The 21,561-nt window shown below is 34.9% G+C and overlaps 1 protein-coding gene across 1 annotated transcript; it reads left to right on the top strand.

Moving 5' to 3' along the window:
* The first annotated feature begins 4,713 nt into the window (after window positions 1–4,713).
* LOC137725237 (protein CASP-like) lies at window positions 4,714–14,359 on the top strand. The gene is made up of 19 exons (XM_068463863.1): window positions 4,714–5,006; window positions 5,640–5,750; window positions 5,958–6,136; window positions 7,190–7,339; window positions 7,803–7,891; window positions 8,045–8,154; window positions 8,255–8,349; window positions 8,614–8,669; window positions 9,431–9,593; window positions 9,865–9,957; window positions 10,670–10,798; window positions 11,000–11,119; window positions 11,405–11,485; window positions 12,349–12,456; window positions 12,571–12,714; window positions 12,838–12,939; window positions 13,075–13,154; window positions 13,699–13,791; window positions 13,871–14,359. The coding sequence occupies exons 1-19, from the start codon at window positions 4,922–4,924 to the stop codon at window positions 13,929–13,931; spliced, it is 2,049 nt and encodes a 682-aa protein (XP_068319964.1). The 5' UTR covers window positions 4,714–4,921; the 3' UTR covers window positions 13,932–14,359.
* The last annotated feature ends 7,202 nt before the right edge of the window (window positions 14,360–21,561 follow it).

Here is a 21,561-nt window from a genome sequence, read left to right as displayed (position 1 = left end):
AATTATATATATTAAATTAAATTTAAAAATTGATGACCATTGGATTGGCTGAGATTAAATCTCAGCCGTCCATTTCATAATTATATATATATATATATTTTATTAAATTTAAAAAATTGATAACCATTGGATCGGCTGAGATTTAATCTCAGCCGTCCATTATGTAGGCTATTACTCTTCTCTTCTCTCTCATTAACTCAGCTCAATCAGATTCAACACTCTCTCTCTGTCTATCTCTCTCTCTCAAATCCTCGATCGACTTCGTCTTCGACTCCGAGACCTCACACCGTCAAGTGGACGCGGCGCCTCACGGGCCCTCTCACCTCACCTCAGTCTCAAATCAGTGACCTCACTCTCCTCCTCGTCCTCGAGTCTCGACCTTATCCAGGTCCCAGACTATCACCCTCCTCACTCAGTCACTTTGTCAGTTTCCTCACTCCTCACCGGTTCACCCACTCTGTCACCCTCCTCACTCCTCAGTCTGCCCTCTTCCTCACTGCACAAGGTAAGAAATTCCTGCAATAAACTCAAGGGTTTCTGAATTAGGGCTTGTCGAATTAGGAATTTCTTAAATTAGGGTTTCTAAATTGGGGCTTTTGGAATTAGGAATTTCTGAAATTGAAGTTTCTGAATTAGGGATTTTGAATAGGGACTCTGAATTTGGGCTTTTGGAATTCGAAATTTCTTAAATTAGGGTTTCTAAATTGGGGCTTTTGGAATTAGGAATTTCTGAAATTGAAGTTTATGAATTAGGGATTTTGAATAGGAACTCTGAATTTGGGCTTTTGGAATTCGAAATTTCTTAAATTAGGGTTTCTAAATTGGGGCTTTTGGAAATAGGAATTTCTGAAATTGAAGTTTATGAATTAGGGATTTTGAATAGGGACTCTGAATTTGGGTTTTTGGAATTCGAAATTTCTGAAATTCATGTTTCTGAATTAGGGCTTTTGGAATTCGAAATTTCTGAAATTCATGTTTCTGAATTAGGGATTTTGAAATTCACGTTTCTGATTTAGGGATTTTGAAATTCATGTTTCTGAATTAGGGATTTTGAAATTCATGTTTTTGAATTAGGGATTTTGAAATTCATGTTTCTGAATTAGGACTTACCCTTTTCGGAGTGGGAAATGAGGGAAGTCAGAAGTGCTTACATATGCAGAGGAGCATAATCATGCCAAAGCTGTCCGTTGTATAATGTATTGTACATGTTTAAGACTGCTCGAGTTGTTCAGACAGCGTTGTATAATGTATTGTACATGTTTAACAGTTTAAGACTGCTCGAGTTGTTCATATTAAATTTCTATTTTACATATGCATGCATGTATTTTTTTTTTAAGTTTTACTCGGCGATTATGAATTTATGAGGAAACACTCAAGTCAAGTGGTTGTAATTCTTCTCCTTTTTTTACTAACGATGTTGCGCACACAATGTGTATTAATATTATTTGAGATAGTGGACTTCTAGAACGTGGATTTTTTTTTTTTTTTAAGTTTTAAGCAATTCATTTATTTTATATAAATTAAAAAGATATTAGTCTTTTTGTTGTTTGACATAATTACACATGATTCAATAACTTACAATTTTTTTGTTATGTTATGTGTAGGGATTTTGTTTGACAAATAAGGTTTGCTTAATAAATAGTATAAAGAGTGAGAATGTAAGAACAATACGGAAACTAACACATATTGATGAATTTTTATGTTTGTTTGTGTGATTGGTTTAATCTTGTGTTTGCCCTCTGTTTCGCCCTCTGTTTGCTTACTGTTTGTTTACTGTTTGTCTGTTTGCTTACTGTTTGTCTGTTTGAGTGCAGTTATAACTTATATATGTGAAATTGAAATAGTTATATACTTATATATGTGAAATTGAAATGGATATAGTATGAAATTGGTATGAGCAAGATTTTAAAATTTTGTTTTTCTTTCTTGAAGCAATGGATGCTGTAGAGCAAGATTTTACGAATCTTAGTGATGGAGGGTCAGTGGAAGTGACAATGGGAATGCAACCTGATCATGGAAGTGAAAATACAGAAGATACAAATACAAGTCCGGCAAAGAAAAAGGCTAGAGTGATCAAATTAGGTAAGCGAACACTCAGGTCTCCTGTTTGGAAAACTTTCAACAAATTGACTACTGCTTTTGAAGATGCTAAAAGTCGAGCTCAATGCAAAGATTGTAAGAAACTGGTAATAGATGATAGTCATCATGGGACAGGTAATATGAATAGACATTTGAAAACATGCCCTGGACAGACTAGTGGAGTATTGTCGGTGTCTGAGTTTTGTTCCCAAAACTTTGATCCTGTGGTATTCCGTGGGTTATTGGTAGAGGCCATAATCAAGCATAATCTTCCCTTTAGTTTTTCTGAGTATGAGGGAATTAGGGCTTTGTTTGCATATATATCACCTGATATTAAGTTACCATGTAGAAATACAATTAAAGTTTGTGCGTTGAGGATGTTCAAAAATGAAAAACAAATTCTTCATAATTTGTTAGCCTCAGTTGAAGGTAGAATTTGTTTGACATCAGACTTATGGACCTCGCAATGCGCTGATGGGTATCTTGCTCTTACTGCTCACTTTGTAGACAAAGATTGGAAATTGCATAAGAGAATTTTAAGTTTTTGTCACATGCCTCCTCCTCATACTGGTGTTGCATTATCTGAGAAAATTAATGCATTGGTGACTGAGTGGGGGATTGAGAAGAAGTTATTTTCTATTACTTTGGATAATGCTTCTTTAAATATTTCTTTTGTTAGCATTTTGAAGAATCAATTGAATCTTAGAAGTCTTCTAGTGATGAATGGTAACTTCTTTCATGTGCGTTGTTGTGTTCATGTCTTGAATTTGATAGTTCAAGATGGACATAAAGAAATTGATTCTTCGGTGATAAAAATTCGTGAATGCATCAAGTATATAAAGGGCTCTAAGGCTAGGAAACTAAAGTTTTGTGAATGTGTTAGACAAGTAGGGATATTGGATAGTAGGAGAGGGTTGAGACAAGATGTCCCTACGAGATGGAACTCAACCTATATTATGCTAGATAATGCAATTTTCTACCGATATGCTTTGATTCATTTAGGGTCGAGTGATTCCAATTTTACTAGTTGTCCATCTTCTGAAGAGTGAGATAAAATAATGAAGATTTCCAAGTTTTTGGGGTACTTTATGAGGTTACTTGCTTATTCTCTGGGACAAAGTACCCCACATCAAATTTGTTCTTCCCTAAGGTCTTTGTAATCCAACTTCAAATTAAGGCAGCCATGAATGACTCTGAAAGCTTCATGAAGAAGATGGGGACTTACATGTACATGAAGTTTGAGAAGTATTGGTATGAGTACAGTTTGATTTTGGCAATTGCAATTATCTTTGACCCTCGTTATAAATTGCATTTTGTGGATTGGGCTTACACAAAGCTTCATGGTGTGAATTCGGTTGAATTTACAAAGGTTGATGACAAATTGAATGATCTCTTTGGTGTGTACTTGGAAAAACTTTCACATCTTGATAATTCAAATACTGCAGTGAATTCAGTGCCTATTCATCAAACAGAATCTGTGTATGTTATTTTTGAGGTAACCTAAGTTTGGTTTTATTTACTTTATATATTTGTAGATTGTAGTATTAGTACTATAATAAGTGTTGAAATTATATTTGAAATTGACATGATGCATGTTTTTTTTATGATGTAGGATTTTGATAATAATTATGATGGTTCAAGTTCGATTGAAAAAAATGAATTGCAGAAGTATTTGGAGGATAAAAGAATAGATAGAAAAGTAGATATAGATGTTCTTTCTTGGTGGCAAATGGAGCGTTTTCATTATCCGATACTTTCTCAGTTAGCACGAGATGTGTTAACGATTCCCATTTCAACTGTTGCATCAGAATCTGCATTTAGTATTGGGGGTAGAGTACTAGATCAGTATCGTAGTTCATTATTACCAGAAACAGTTCAAGCTTTGTTGTGCACACGAGATTGGCTATTTGGAAAAGGAGGTAATATATTTTTATATGGTATAGTATTATTATTTTATTTCTTTTCATAATTATTTTGTTTAACTTTTCATAATTTGAATGATTTTTAATGTTTGCTTTTTCTATACTTTGTTTATGCGGAAGAGAGTTCTGACGTGGAAAACCTTACTGAAAACATCTTCAACATAACTCTTGAAGGCAATAGATCAAGCCAAAGTTCCAATACAATTTCATGATGATCGATGTAAATTGAAGATTTTGTAAATGGAGGTGTAAACTTTTGAGAAAGACTTACAATTTTAAAAATAAAAACTCTTTATCCTTGCACATTTAATATTTGTAATAGATTAGTAGTGTATGTATTATTTTTTTATTAGGCTTTTATTTTCGAGTGTAGATATAGTACTTGAACGAGAAATGTTTTAATGTTTTGAAGTAATATTTATGTGGCAATGTGTGGTATGTGCAAATTTAAAAAAAATATATATTTTTCTTAACGGGTCATAACGGGTCGTTGGGTAAAGTGACACGATCTGTTAAGGACCCGTTAAGATAACGAATGTGACACGACACGATCCGTTAAGATAACAGGTGTTACATGAAAACGACACGTAGACACGATCCGTTTGCCAGGCCTACCTATTGCTATGACTATTTAGTATAGAGGTGGAGATGCAAAAAATAATTATTATTTATTATGGAGAGTTTATTAGATGAATTGAATATTGAGGAGCCCTATGGGCCTTTCAGAGTTGCTGTTAAGGCGAGAGCAACAATAAGCATTTTTGCCATTAAAATTAAATAACCAAAAATCCATACCTCTATTTTTCTCAGATCCCTCTTTCTTCCATTTCTCCATATCTCAATCCGCCGCTGCACCTCACTGAATCGCGAGCTCAGAGACGACGTGCCGTTCAGGCCGTAGAGATCCGGCACCCCCGCCAATGGAGGCTTCTCCGCAAGGCGGATTCGACAGGGACAAATCCAAGTCCTCCTCTCCCATCTCCGTCGTCTCCAATTTCTGGAAAGGTAATTTTCAAGTTAATGTTAAGCTTTCAGTTGAAGCTTTAGAGTTGCAGTTTTGCTTGAACAATTTGAGAATGGTAGCTCTGTAAGGACCCGCAAGTTTTTCTTAATGTCAGCTCTGCAATTTGCTTATTGGATTCTGCCTTACTGGCAATACAAGGAGAAAATAAGCTTTGGTTTATGCTTCATTTCAATCAGATATGTGTATATATGTACACACAACGTTTGTATGTATGTAACAGTGTAAATTGGCGCTCACAATTTGTTAACATTTTTTAGAGAAATGGTGCAAATGACTAATTTCATTGGGCGTTATCGAGTTTTGTGTTGAATCACTAAATATTCAAGTAAAAAAGTAAATAAATTGCGTGATAGTTGTGAGAATGGAATGAGTTTATTGATAAGAAATTGCGGAAGGGCTTAAAATGTTGCATAGTGGAGCTAAAAGATATTCTGTGATGGAGGTTGGAAAACTGTTCAGTTTGGTTTAGCATCCGTTAGGATCGGAATGATGCCTCACGGATTGACTGCTGTGGCGACCAAGGTATTTGGGTTGTGAACCAAAAGTAACAGGAATATCATTGCTGAAAAGTTGAAAACTTGATATCAATGGACGCTTTTGTGTTTTTCTTACAGATTTTGACTTGGAGAAGGAAAAAAGTGTATTGGATGAGCAAGGGGTTAGGATAGCTGAAAATCAGGAAAGCAGCCAGAAGAATAGGCGGAAGCTTGCGGAAAGCACTAGAGGTATGCCATTATATCTTTATCATGACCACAGTTTACTTTAGTTTACATTCTAGTAAGGGAAGAGGACCACCTCTCTGTGGGCCAGCGTGAATTTCTTCTTGAAAGTGCAGATATTGGGTACCTTTGCAAGGAGGCATTTTTCTGTGTTTTAATTGTTTCATCTCACTTTTGCCGCTTTGCATGATGGAAAACATGCTTTTCTGACAGATTTCAAGAAAGCGTCACCAGAGGAAAAGCTAAATCTCTTTAATTCATTACTTAGAGGTTACCAAGAAGAAGTTGATAATCTTACTAAGAGAGCAAAATTTGGAGAGAATGCTTTTCTTAACATCTATCAAAAACTTTACGAGGCTCCAGATCCTTATCTGGCGCTTGCTTCAAGTGCTGTAAGTACTAAGTACCACCATCAGACTTAGTGTTTTCTAATATTTCTGAAATATCAAACCTGATTTAATACATGCTTTGATCTTTAATACCTTAAATTGAATGAACTTCAATGATGTTCAAGGACCAAGCAGATATATATGCATGAAATGATTGTACATAACTCTCAGGAGATTCCATTGAACGCTACAACTTGCTCTTTAAATTATGTTTTGGGTGATTTTGAAATCAAAATTTGCTTGGCCAGTTCTATGGCCGTTGCGGGCCATGGCGATTTTGCTGTCTAATTTTTGAAGTTCATAAAACAACAACAACAACAACAACAACAAAGCCTTATCTCACTAAGTGGGGTCAGCTATATGAATCCTAGAATGTCATTGCGCTCGGTTGTGTGCCATGTCTTCTGTTAGATCCATGTAGTCCAAATCTTTTCTTAGAGTCTCTTTCCATGTCTTCCTAGGTCTTCCTCTACCCCTTTGGCCCTCTGTCTCATACTCTCATTTTCTAACTGGAGCATTTGTAGGTCTTCGTTTTACATGTCCAAACCACCTTAACCGATTCGCTCTCATCTTAACTTCAATTTCGGCTACTTCTAATTTGCCTCGGATATCCTCATTCATAATCTTGTCCTTTCTCGTGTGCCCACACATCCAATGAAGCATTCTCATCTCCGCTACACTATTTTTGTGTACGTGTTGATGCTCAACATGAGTGTAGCAAAGATGAGAATGATTCTTTGGATGAGAATTAGAGCAAAAAAAAAGAAATTGCTTCAAGTTAAAAACTTGATTTTGTAAATAAGTGTAGTTTAATCAACAAAAGATTTGAGAATTAGAACAAAATTGTGTTGTGACTCTTGTGAGCCCAATTGAAGTATCATTAGTGTTGGCTGAGCAATGGTTTCATATAGAATATAGATGACCTGGAAAGTTTTATTATTAAATTACTGCATCCCTTGTTGACCACATATTGTATCTCTTGAGCGTGTGCTATGCTCTTTTTGTAAGCTGTGCCTTATGGGTATGTTTTTGAAAATCTTTATTTATCTCATGCAGGAGCAAGATGTGAAATTGTCTGAACTAGAATCTGAAAATAGGAAAATGAAAGTTGAGCTTGAAGAATTCAGGACAGAAGCAACTCATTTAAAAAATCAACAGGCAACAATAAGAAGACTTGAAGAGCGGAACCGCCAGTTAGAGCAACAGGTTTGTAATTACTAGTTTCTTTTTTTATTTAACAAGCACGACTATACCTTCTCAAGTGGTTTGAAGTTTTTCTCTTTCTCTCAATCTAGAATTTATTTGAGTCGCGGTGTGATATTTTTTAATAATCACATCTTGCCATCTCAAGTTGGATATATTGGTTTGGTTGATAGGGTTTCTATCAGACTCCCTCTGGTGAGCTATCTCTTAGTTAAAGTTAGATGTAATCATGTAAACAGTTTTGAAACTGAAGGTGGTCATTACCTTCCTTTAGATGAGAAAGTTCGTTGTGACTTTGTTATAATTTCAAATTCATTGTTGTTTCTCTGATTTCGTTGTGACTTTGTTATAATTATTGCTGGAGCATTTAGCCATAGTGAAATCAACAGATTTAAATTTTAACATATGTTTTTAACCAGTGGTGATACCTCCCTTTTAATGTGTGAACTTTCTCATGTTCTGTTAGATGGAGGATAAAGTTAAAGAAATTGTGGAGATCAAGCAACGCAGTTTTGCAGAAGAGAACCAGAAAATACTTGAGGTCCTAAAAGAAAGGTAAAAATTCCTGACAAAGATTTATGGGAATGATACCAAGGCAAAACCACACCAGATCTCTGATTGATTTTGTTTTGCGCCTTTTGATGTCTTTATTAAAAGCTGTATTATCTTTTTGTGTATCTTGATTTATGATCTGTTCACTTTATACAGAGAGCAATTGTTGCAAGATCAATTACGTCAAGCTAAAGACAGTGTTTTCAATATGCAGAAATTACATGAACTTGCTCAAAGTCAATTGTTCGAGCTTCGTGCTCAATCAGGTGAATTTCAAATTTTCTCATTTCTTCTGGGTCATCTAATCTCTGCATTCAATATAATAAATTTTCTCAAAGCTGCTCATGTTTTCTCTAATCTTTTCAGATGAAGAGAGGGCAACCAAGCAATCCGAGGTCAATCTTCTGATGGATGAAGTTGAACGGGCTCAGACACGGCTTCTTAGTCTTGAGAGGGAGAAGGTGTGTGCTAAACCCAATATTTTTTTACGTCACTAGATTGGAGTTGTTCATAATCCACTTTCAACGTTAGTTATTTATTCTTTATTTGTAGGTGCTGCGTTTTAGTTCTATCTCTTTTGTGCAAACGGGTCTTACATTGTAACTTTTGTTACTTTTTAAGGTCCAAGCTACTGCAATCATTGTTTATTCAGTTTCTCGCTTTTGCTTCTTGCAGTAAATGGTTCCTCATTGTTGAAGCCCCCTTTTTCATTGAACATTTTGCAGGGATTTCTGCGTTCCAAATTACAGACAGCAAACGATGACACTGAAAATAAGAAAAGGTGAGGTAGTTCAGTGTTGTATTTTGTATGTCCCCGGAAACTATTGTCTCAATTTGCTTTTCTTTTCTTTCAGATGGTAGTTATTTGATTCCATGAATTGTAGAATATAGAAGTTTAGAATCTTCAATCATTGCAATACATAATGCTTATTAAGTAAATTTTATCATTTGGCATCTATTGTAAGGATTCTGTGTATTCTATGTGAAAAAATTGCTGCCTTAAGAAATTAAGCATGGTCATCATCTTGTTCTTGTGTATTCTTTATTTATAGGTGCTGCATTGTAGTTTCATAGTCTTTTGTTTTATGGACCGTTGAAAATAGAAAAGTCCCTCCTTTTTTTAGAAATTTCGATTTTTCAATCCTTGAAATACATAATGCTTATTAAGTGATCATTTGTCCTGTACTGTTAGGCTTCTGCTTAATCTGTTAATAATGTTGCTGTCCTAAGAAACTAAGCATAGTGACATAGTCCTCGTCTTGTTATTGGTGAAACCTAGAACTTACAGACAAAAATAAAAAGGCAATAGAAAAGATCATTTTCCATTCTTATTCACTGAACTATCTGATTTAATTTTTGTTTCTGGTATTAGATATTTTGATGTTCTTCAGATTTTACCTTGCTCTGTATGTTGGATTGTTCTGGTATTAGATATTTGAAGTGTCCATGTTTTGTTCCTCAATTGAGATTAAGTCTTTATATGGATTGGTTCTGTTGTTTTTGAGTTATCTTTTTTATTTTAAGTTTATTGCTGTGCCACAGTGATGTTGATTCAACTAGCGTCCTTGAGAATTCTTTAATTGCTAAAGAGAAGATCATTGCTGAACTCAACATGGAACTTCACAATATTGAAAGAACGTTATCAAATGAAAGAGAAAAGCACTTGAACGAGATCAGGAGGTTGAATGCACTGCTCATTGAAAAGGTATACTTATTAAGAACATAACAAAAAGTGCTGTTAGGGATTGAACATTGAGTGTTTTAAATAGTTCTTTATTTAAGCTTTATGATGCTCCGGAAACCCAAGTCATGAAGTTGCCACCCTCTTATTTGATTTCCTGTATTATGTATCACCCTCTCATTTAATTTCATGTATTATATAGTTGATCTTCCAGCTCCCGTAATGTACCGCAGTTATCTTTATTTATTTTTTGTCTCTATTGTGTAAGAACTTTATCAACCCCCTTTTAATTTAGGAAGCTGCTGTTGCGGAGATGAAGAAAGAGCTTCAGGCACGGCCAACAACAAAACTGGTTGATGATTTGCGTAAAAAGGTTAAAATTTTGCAGGTAATGCCATCTTTCTCCTACATTCTTTAGCTTGGAAGTTGCCTGTTATCATTTTAGCTTCAGTTTTGTAACTGTTATCAGAAGTTTTTACACTTTCGAGTTGTATTGTTTAGTTGTTTATACTTGTGGTCAATGTTGTTTGGAGAAATCAAATTACAAAATTTTTGGTGAGGAAACTAAGCTCTATGTCTAAGAAAAGTTGAATTCATTGTACACAATGCCGGAAATCAACTCACTACTGCATCATACCTTCAGTGTTTAAAGTCTGGAGTATGTCATTTAGTAGTCTACGACTCTACAATGAGAATTCACTTATGGGGCTGCTATGAAAAAAAACTTTGAAATTATTAGATCAAGTTTGTTAATTTAAAACGGTAATTTGGCATTATTGAGTAAACTAATATTCTAGTCCATCTATTACTGAAGTTCATTGTTAATATATACTTCACATGATTGAAATTCAAGCTCTATTTCAATGATTATTACAAAGGCTTACAACAGTGGTTATATATTTTTTTTCTGCTTGATTCTTGTCCGTTGAACTTGTAGTTTCTTATATTTAACTCCTGGTTTGTATACTTTATTTGTTCTCATTTATCTTCTGTACGACCATAGAACTCCTAGTTATTTTTCAAACATTGTTCTCCTCTTCTCAAGTACCTCAACAATGTTCTGTTAATCACTGATTAACTTGACATTGTTATATTTGTAGGCAGTTGGTTATAATTCAATTGAGGCTGAAGATTGGGAAGTAGCTACAATTGGGGAAGAGATGAGCAAAATGGAGTCTCTTCTTCTCGATAAAAACCGGAAAATGGAGCATGAGCTCACACAATTGAAGGTATGAAGACATGCATGCAGCAGACACAATGATCGGATTCCTATCTATCTCTAGTCAGAGATAAAACTTGATTTAAATATTTCCCAGGGATCATACCATGTCTTTCTGTGGGAATCAATCTATGGAGTGTAGTTCAGTTGATGCCTATTCTATTACCGACCTCTCATGTGTCTGTTGTATTTTTTATTGTGCTGCTTTCAGGTCAAACTTTCAGAGAAAGCATCCTTGCTAGAAAAAGCTGATGGCAAGATATCAGAACTTACAGTAAAGGTTAATGAACAACAAAAATTAATCCAAAAGTTGGAGGATGACATACTGAAGGTGAGCATTGATTACTCATGGTGCCCGCATGAGTGTTACTTTTGGTTTCCATGATATGAACTGTGAAGTATGATTATAATCTTGATATAGTCAACATCTTTTGCAGTTGCAATTTTGAGAAGTAGAATTGGTTCAGATTTCATAGAAACTAAAGTCGGCTAATATTGACGTAAACACATTCAAAATCTCATGCGTATATGAGCAGAGAATGCATGTAGGAGTACGACTTCGTACTTGAGTTACCCCTCATATTTTCTAAACTTTTACCTTGCCTTTCTACTGCAGGGCTATGGTCCGAAGGATAAAAAGGGAATTCTATTTGACGACTGGGATCTTTCAGAGGCTAGGAGCAGTGAGCCGTCTGAGGTACTCCTCTTCTCCCTACCTCCAATCCCCTCCGCCCCCCGGACGCGTCTCTCTCATTTTCGCCACCATAAATTTCTTCACATGAAATTTCATGAGTCATGGGGTAAAAAAATTTGGAAAATGTAACATCTTTGCTGCAATAATGCAATTTGTTTCCTTCCTGGCTGTTTTGTCGAATTAGTCTTCAATCAAATATTTTCATTTGTTGGGAGTAAATTGACTTGCAACTCCTAAGGTTTGCGTAAGGGATTGAGGTTTAGTTAGTAAGGAATGGATCAAAAAATTTTAGATAGAAGCATTATGAAGGCATGTGAGAGGGATTTGCAAATCTCTACTTGGAAGGAGTAGTCTACAAATCCCTTTTATATGCTCTTGTAATGCTCATATGGTGCATTTCTAATCCCTCCTATCTATCATTTTTTTTTATCCATCCTTCTAGCTTGATCTCAATCCCTCCAGAATTGGGCCTAAAGGTGTACGAAAGTTTGAAATCACCAAGTTAATCTTGTTCTTATTGGTAGTCCATTTCTGTACCTCAAAAAGCGAAGTATTTAGCAAAATACATGAAGTTTTGTTTTTTTTTATTTTTTATGCATTCTAGCGGTTAGGTATATCACCATAGAACAACATGGGTGATGATTGTCAAATTAGCTCACAGTTATTTTATCACGGGCCTCTTTGGTTTTAGCCTTATAACTACAACATATTTTGGTAATTACTAATTATACCTGTGAACTTTCTGTGTTTGATTTACAGTTAAGTTAGTTCTTGTCATTGCACTATGCATTCCATTTTACTCTCTGGTTATCAATCATTTGGTTTCACATTAATTTGTTTTGTTAACAATACCCTTTCCGAATCAGAATGCAGATCAAAAACACGGTTCCTTGGACCAAGACCAAAGCTCAATGCTTAAGGTTATCTGTAATCAGAGAGATCGATTCAGGACACGCTTGAGAGAGACAGAAGAAGTACGTTGTTAATTTTCAAACAGCTATGGTTGCTTTGGTTTGTAATCTGCCATATCATGTGGCTAGATTACTGGTCGAATCGTGCAACTTTGCTGACTGATTTTATTGTCTTAGGAAATAAGACATTTGAAGGAAAAGATAGGAGCGTTAACAGTGGAACTGGAAAAGACGAAAGCTGATAATGTCAAACTCTATGGAAAGATTCGTTATGTTCAGGATTACAGTCTTGAAAAAGTAGTTTCTAGAGGATCAAAGAAGGTGTTATATGTGCTTCTAGTTCCCTCTTCTTCTTTCAGACAGAATGGCTGGGTATTTTTTTGGGTCAATTGTCGGAATCTTTGTAGTTCCTCAATGCTCTATTCTTTCTGTTGTATATTTCAGCCTGCAGAGGATCTTGAAAGTGGTTTTTCCTCAGATGTTGAATCGAAGTACAAGAAGATATATGAGGATGACATAAATCCTTTTGCAGCCTTTTCGAAAAAGGTACTTTCTGGTGAATTTGTAAAGTTTGTTAGCAAAGATGCATATACCCTGTGATCGGACTTACAGATGTATATTCCTTTTGCTGTCTTTTATTTTTTAGAGATCATATATTAACTTACTTCTCTTGTATTATAGGAAAGGGATCAAAGATACAAGGAGTTGGGTTTCAGGGATAGAATTACTCTAAGCAGCGGACGTTTTCTTCTTGGAAACAAGTAAGATCACATGATCTTATTCTCAACTACCCAGACATATATCAGATTTTGCTCATTCTTTTCAACGGTCCAGTATTTTGTCATATTGTTCTAATTAACAGTGCAATTCCTGTTCCATAAAAAATGTGCAATTCTTGTTTGTTGCATCTCTTTAATAGAAGTTTGACAATGACTCTAGTTGCCCAAGTTTGATAATGGCTCTAGTTGCCTGGCCCGATCCATGTGATTTGGTCATCTATTCCCCAGAATTTGAGGAAATTTTTTATTGTAAAGGAGTGCTAAAACAAATTTTCAGTGCTAATTGAATAACCCTTTAAAAGTTTTTTCTCATGTCTGTATCCGGTTGAAATCGTATTCTTTTAGCAGAACATATATACAAGTGGAAACAGCCTCTTTGTAGAGCAAGGGTAAGGCTATGTACGATAGATGTCCCCCCAATCCTTGTAAAGTGGGGAGCCTTGTTGGCTTGGGGTCGCCCTTTTTAAAAAGAAAAAAACATATATGCAAGGTAATTTAGTTTAACAAGAGAAGAATAATCTTACAGGTATGCTCGGACTTTTGCATTTTTCTACACGATTGGGTTGCATATACTTGTGTTCACCTGCCTCTACCGAATGTCGGCTTTGAGCTATCTCAGGTATTTTCTGGTTCTGTTTCTTTTCAAGCAGTTTCGATTGTTAATTTTCTCACTAGTTGAAATTTTTCTGTTTTTGCAGCAATGGTCAGGAGGATGTAATTATTGGAGATACACAACTGAACCTCCCACATGCGATCTAGGATCGAAGACCATTTCAGCCCTACACATGAAAAAGTATGTATAACAAAAATGACGTTCATCGACCAGGAAAATAAAAGTTGGTGTATTCTTAATGTTTTTACGGGTTTACTATATTTGATATTAAGTTTCATAGTGGTTAGTTTTATCTTTACATTTTGTACTACGGAAGATAATTGATTTTTAATGCCGATGGGAAGGTGGACTTGTCTCCCCGCAATCATATTATCAGATGAGATTATTGTTATTCTTCGGAGCACTGGTAAAACATGCAGCATTGAGTTTTTCACTTTTTAGGACGTCCGCGCTGTATCAAAGGACGGATTAGCAATAGCTTGTGGATGACAAATGTTTGTTGCCAGATTTTTTACGTTAAATTGTAAACCCTCGACTGAAAAATTATAGTTTGGGCTTTTTTTTTTTTTTTTTTTTCCTTCTCTTCCTGCAGAATAAAGTGAGTTGAGCCACTTAGACGTTATTGTTAGCCTATTATGAGGTTAAGTTCACTCATTCTTCCTTAAAGCAAGTTCACCCCTAAAAAATAAGTTGGTTCAAAGTTCATTTAATCCACTCAAATGAATAGTAATTGACTTGATTGAACAATAATTGGCCAAGTGTTATCTCTACTTCTAAAAAATGAGCTGATCTTAAGTCTAGTCAATTCATATTAAAATATTTTTATAAAATAATAAACAATAATAATTTTATTTTTAATTTCGGATAGAAATTTTAATCAATCTTGTCATACCACGTGTCATTTTCCGAAAGTACAATTTTTGTAGAAGATGGTTAGGTATTTATATATATAAAAACAAATCGTTTAAATTTTTTTTCTGTATTTTTAAACTTTTTTTATTAAGTTAATTAATTTAGACCGTTGGATTTCAAAAAGGTTGAAATCCAACATCCCAAAAGTGGACACGTGGCCCACGATGATTCTGACAAGTTTTTTTTTTTTTTTTTTTGAAGTCTGGAACTCACGCCCACTCACCAGCTGCAAAAAAAAAAAAAAAAAAGAATCAGTCATGGCTGACGTCATGCTAACATCAGAATGACGTTAAATAGGCCAGTTCCTCACTTAGCCTATTCTGGGCCGGCCTAGAGATTGGGGTGGACTTTGGGCCGGTCTATTTTGTGGGGTAGAGTGGGGTTTTTGGGGTGTCAGCATATTTTTTTAGACTTTGGGCCAACCTCCAAAAAATGGATGGACTTGCTCTTAACGTAGATAATATTGTTCACCAACAATGCCAGAGACTTATCTCTGTCTAGGCCAAATTAATTTTCAAAGAGTAGTAAGCAATGGAATTGCTTTTCTGCAAATGCCACTTTTTAGACAAATTCAGAGCTCTAATTTTGGGGCCTCAGACTTCATGAAATCTTGGAAAGATCTCAAGTTCAGTAGCCAACTTTTTTCAAACTTTGGAGCATAGACACCAACTGTAACAATCTATCTCTAATTTTACGGTTTTTATAATTTTGATGGTGTGAATTGACGAAAATGCCCCTTGAGGCGAGATAGTTGATTTTCGTTGACCGTCATTTCATGATGTGTATGAGCTACTATTTTATTGTTTGTACTCGTTGCTACGAATGCGTGGGCGCAAGCATAATCAAATTTGGAGTTACGATGAAGATTTTACAAAACTACAAAGCAGAAGGGTATTTTAGTAACTTCACTATTTCCAATATTCTCTTTTTCTATTATTTTTCTTTGGGATATCTATGTCTGTGGGACCCACCCACATGGGTCTTCTCTCCCCTTTGTCCGCGTGTTCCATCCTTCCCCACTCTCTTGGATTCCCTCATCTCTCATTTCACTCTCCATCTTGCCTCTCTCTTTGTCTCTCTACAAATGCAGAGAAACAATCAACGTCGTCCATCACCACAGCAACTCCCCGGCAAACCACAACAAACCACCACAATAAATGTAGGAGTTTATTTCCAGTTGTGTAATAAGTATCTTATCTAGATTTGACTGCTCCACTTATATCATATTGTCATCTATGCTCTGAATACTCGTGTATTATGGGTTCTTCCCACTACTACGCACTCTCTTATTAGCTTAAATCATTTTGACTTCAGTTTAAATTTATTCATATTTTTACACATCACCTACACTTTGGCTACATCTCATTCGAGTGTTGCGCAGCATGTCTCGACTCCGGTCGGGGTGTGTCAACTTTAAAATCCCCCAAAAGTGGAGAAAAATTAATGTGAGACTGTATTGTGTTCCTTCCTAGTGCAAAAATATGGTTGGTATAATGACACAAGTAAGGATGTCGAACCACAGGGACTGATTGGACCTTTATAAATTACTAACTTTGAAAGAACCCTAACTAAAGAATGAAAGTAACCAATTGAGAGTAGTTTTTGTGCTGTAAACTTAATTAAATTAAAATGCAAGAATGTAGCAGCGAATAATATATTGATGTAGAAGCAATGGAGATGAGGCCAGAGATTCAAATTCACCATTACAAAACCAATTCCATGTTTATAAAGTTATGACGTATTCAACTACCAACCTGTTTCCTGAGTTCGTTTTACATATATATGATCAGGCATATGATGTGTGGTTTTGATCAAATTCTCCTAATCTACAACCTAATTGGGATGTTCAACTTCAGTTCCTAATTAAGAGTCTTTAGCATGCAAGAAAACGTTAAAGAACCAAAGAAAATACATGGCAGGATGTTTGCATAGCATTCTCTTCATTCATTCACATGTCTACCAAGATTAAGCATGATGTTTACTCTAATCTTGATTAAATGATCTGTAGTTAACCCTAATGGTGATCAAACATTAAAATCAACAAACAAATTTAACAATCGATTAAGTGAATGAAACAGGAAGCAGATTGACAAACTGAATACTTTAACTTAAAAACATGGATCAATTTTGCAAGGCTACATCGAAATCCTTAGCTATGAACTTAGTTACACATCATGTTCACATAAATTAAAACAAAAATACAGAACATGAATGAAAATAAATTCAGGAGAGGAAACCCTTGAAGCAATTCTGATGTAGAACTTCTCCAAGAATAGCCTTCTGCGATGAGTCTTCAGTAGTGGTGGAAGTGTATGGAACGACTAGGGTTTTTCTTAAGAGTGAATGAAAAGAGAGGAAAAATAGGTCCCCAGAATTGTGTAATTCACCTAGAATAAATAGGGCATGTAAAAGTGGCTAAAAGGCAAGTTTTTATGGGGTAAAAAAGGCTGGAAGATATTCCAAAGTGATCCCAGCAATTTAGCCTTTATTTTGCACGTTTTTGTCTTATTTGGCACCTTCAAATCAGGCTAGATATCCCAATTCATTTCCCATTCTGTTCCTTATCTTCTAACAAGCCAGATTCATCTTGGATTCTTTATTTAGACTTCAAAACAAGTAACAACTTTATTTGGGCTCCAAAACAGGCCAGTAAACTTCTCTCCACATTTGAATAAGGATCAGCTCCAAAATGGGCATGTTGTCACTTCTTTTGCCCTCAAATTGATCATAAAGTACATGTAACTGCACACTAACACAAAATAGGGTAAAATGCAACCAGTTTAACTCAAAAACATCACAAAGATACTAGAAATGGATGGTATAAATGCATGAAATATATGAGTTATCATACTCGGCTTGACACTGAATTTTGCTGAGTGACATGACAAGTTAGTCAAAATTTGCCACATGGTAAGTTTAAATATTTTTCTATTTTAAATTTTTCATAATTATATTTTCTACTAATTAATATTATCCACGAGATTGATCTAGCCGTTCATATTTTTTTTCTCTTCCTTCTCATTTTTTTTCTCTTCTCCAACTATCACGAAATGAAAAGAAAAAAGAAATCCAATTTCAAAAATATAGTTAAAATCATCCCAATCCTCAACTGTATCTTGATTGAGAAAATCCACCCATGATCGAAATTTCAGGCTTTGCTTGTCAAGGCAGAAGAAAGAAAAGGAAACAAAAATTTTATTTAATATTTTTGTGGTATCCAATTTTGTTGTTAGTCAAAGTAGATACAACAATTCATATTTATTGATAAAATATTAGAATTGTAGATGCCTTTTGTTTAGGGAGCTTTCATAAAAAGGGCTTGGGCTAAGTTTTTTTTAACAAAAAACTATGCTATCACTTTATTTAATGAAAAAAACTTAAATTTTAATAAATAAAAAAAAAAACCCCTTAATTTTTAATAAAGAGGACAAAAGAACTTCAATTTTAATGAAAATGACAAAATTTTAATATAAAAAAATTTTAAAAAAAAAACCTTACCCTTGTCCATCACAGACACTGTTTATGAAATTGAACAGTACTACACTATTTATGAAACTTAACGATACTACACAATTTATGAAATTGAACGGTACTATACTATTTATGAAACTGACCGTTACTACACTATTTATGAAACTGAACGGTATTACACTATTTATTGGTCTAGATTCATAAATAGTGCCTAGTTCTTAGTTCACTTTCATAAATAGTGTTTAGTTATTGGGTCCAATTTCATAAATAATGTATAGGAGTTGGTACAGTGTCATAAATAGTATCTCATTCTTGGTCCAGTTTTATAAATAGTGCCTAGTTCTTGGTCCACTTTCATATATAGTTCCTAGTTCTAGGGAATGTTTCATAAATAGTGTCTAGTTCTTGGTCCACTTTCATAAATAGTGTCTCCTTCTTGGTCAAGTTTCATAAATAGTGTATCTTTCTTCGTTCAGTTTCATCGGTCCAGTTTCATAAATAGTTTATCTTTCTTCGTTCAGTTTCATAAATGGTGTCTGTTTCTAGGTCCAGTTTCATAAATAGTCTCTTTCTTGGTCCACTTTTTGGTTCAGTTTTAGAAATAGTGCATTCTTGATGCGAGAATTATACGCACACAAATTAAACCCTCTTTTCGTCAAATTGTAGTATATGTATAAGTAGGGATCGTTCTGGACCGGGGATTAGGAGCGATTGTTATTCACTTGGATTTGACTCAAAAACGTAAAAACGTAATATAAAACACTAAACTAGACTCAAAGAATGTAAAACTAAACTTTAAAACACTCAAACAAACTAAAAGACTCAAAACAGCACAAACACACTCAAATCTGCCTAAAAACCACTTTCTGGGCAGTTTTGAGTACAAACACAAAATTGGACGAAAATAAGTTATGACTTGACTCAAGACTTTTAAAAACACAAACTAAATGTAATTCTAACTAATCTAACACTTTAAAATAAATGGGGGATTGGTTTTGACGAATTTAAAACTAAAACAGAAACTTGGAATTAAAACAGATTCTAAAAACGAAATTAATGAAATAAAATGATGAGAAACTAGTTAGAGGGTTCCTTATCCACACATGAACATATGCATATAATTTGATTCCCAGTTATGACTTCAACGAACGATGAATGACAATGCTCCAAGTTAATTAGGTCCGCTTAAACTAACTTTCAGATTTCCCTAGATTCATTGGATTGAATGGAATACGCATTACAACCAAATTATTCCTAATCAAAGTCCCTAACCATGGAATACGCATGATAGAGACATTCAACAAAGATCATTAAGTTCAACGGAAATCATAAACATCGACTAGGCATTCATAACTATGGAATACGCATGTTAATCCAGCCTAGGGTTTACTAAACACAATCGTGACTAGCGATTTTTACTACTCATGAATATAAGTTCATAACGATTAGGTGAAATTCCCTTATATCCTAGCATCAAGTTTAGGCATGCAAATTAATTGTCGACCCTCAACCCACATACATAAACAAGTTCTTAATCAAAACAGAAAAGTAAACCACATCTAAAGTTCATGACTTCATAACTGGAGTAAATCAAATCATAACCAACATATGTCCATGGCTTCAAATTCGCCTCTAACTAAAAAGAAATTAGTTCCACATGTTTAACATAATTGAACGACAAGTTAAATTAAACATGAAAACAGAAACAAGAAAAGAAAGAACTAATTGATGGAATTGAATGGATGGAAAGTTAGCTACGGGGTTCATCTCCACATATGTTATACTTGCATAATAAAACGATTTCCAATTGCGTTTCAATAAACCATTAATTCTCAATACTCCAAGTTAATTAGATCCGCTTAAATTAACTTTCAAATCTTCCTAACGTTATTGAATTGGATGATTGCATACGACAACCCAAAACATTCCCCACAAGTCCCCTACATGATTGCATAATAGAGATACAAGCAAGAATCATTACGCTCTATGAAAATTATAAGTGTTGACGAGGCATTCGTTACTATGGAATACGCATGAAACTTATGCCAAGAATTCGTTTAACGCGATTGTTTATAAGCAACCTCCACTACTTGTGAATATAAGTTCGTAACTATTAGGTGAAACTCACTTATATTCTAGCGTCATATTCATGCATGAAAATTAAGTGTGCACTCTCAATAAACATACATAAATAAGTTATCAATCAAACGGTTAAACGAATTGAATCCACAACTTATGAAACGCAATTAGAAGTAATCAAATCAAAATGCAAGCATAAACATATATTTCGAATTACCCCCTATCCAAGGGGGTTTTAGTTCCTCATGGTACAAAACAAAGAGAATCAAAGAAACACCTAAACATTCCAACAACTCAAACTTGAATTGTATGAACGTTTAGGCCCTCTTCTCTTCCATTCCTTATTCGTACAAAACAAAGAGTATTGAAATTAAACATTGAAATCAAAGAAACACCTAAACATTCCAACAACTCAAACTTGAATTGTATGAACGTTTAGGCCCTCTTATCTTCCTCTTCGTTGTAGCACAAGGTCTAAGGATAGTTTGATGGTGTGAATGGTTTGGGGAGTGGTGGAGGAATGGAAGAGGAGTGGTGGAAATGGAAGGATGGTGTTTGGATTGTAAGGGAGACTCACGGCACAAAGGGGGAAGTGTTTGTGGTATGTACAATGGATGAATTTCTGAAATGGAAGTGTTTTGTGACTAAAATGTGTATGAATGAGAATGAATGCAATGGATGCTTATTTATAGGTGAAATGGGGGGAACATGACAGCTAGGAGGGAATGTGGCTGCATGTTTGAATGATTAAAGGATGCATGTGGGTTGGAATTGCATGTGCAATGAATATGTGGCTGCATGTGCAAGGGGACAATTTGAAAATGCATGTGAAAGCATGTGTTGGCTGCAATGATGAAATGGATGGGAGTGCATGTGGCTTAATTAATTAAAGGGAGTGCATGTGCAATGTTTTAAAGGATGGAATGCATGTGAATATGATGGAAATCTGATGGGAACTCACGGCAATGATGGTGTTTGTTTGAATGATTGCAGATTGTGTGGGTGAGTGATTAGGTTGGAAATGCATGTGAATGCAAGGTGTGAATGATTATGAGTGCATGTGGGTGAATTAAAGGATGGAATGTATGTGAATTAGGTTGGAAATCTGATGGGAACTCACAGCATTGATGGAAATGAATGATTAAATGTGCATGGCTGAAATATGAATGGAATGCATGGAATTAGGCACGGCACAAAAGGAGTTTTCTGTGGTGAATGGGAATGCATGTGAAAATGCATGTGAAAGCATGTGAATTAAATGGATGTGGGTGGAAGTGTGGCTGCAATGATGAAGTGAATGCATGTGTTGATTTA

Source organism: Pyrus communis, chromosome 2 (genome assembly GCF_963583255.1).
Source record: "Pyrus communis chromosome 2, drPyrComm1.1, whole genome shotgun sequence".
In the NCBI taxonomy this organism is placed as follows: Eukaryota; Viridiplantae; Streptophyta; class Magnoliopsida; order Rosales; family Rosaceae; genus Pyrus; species Pyrus communis.
The sequence above is the reverse complement of the archived record's forward strand: the minus strand, read 5'-3'. Positions and strand labels throughout refer to the sequence as shown.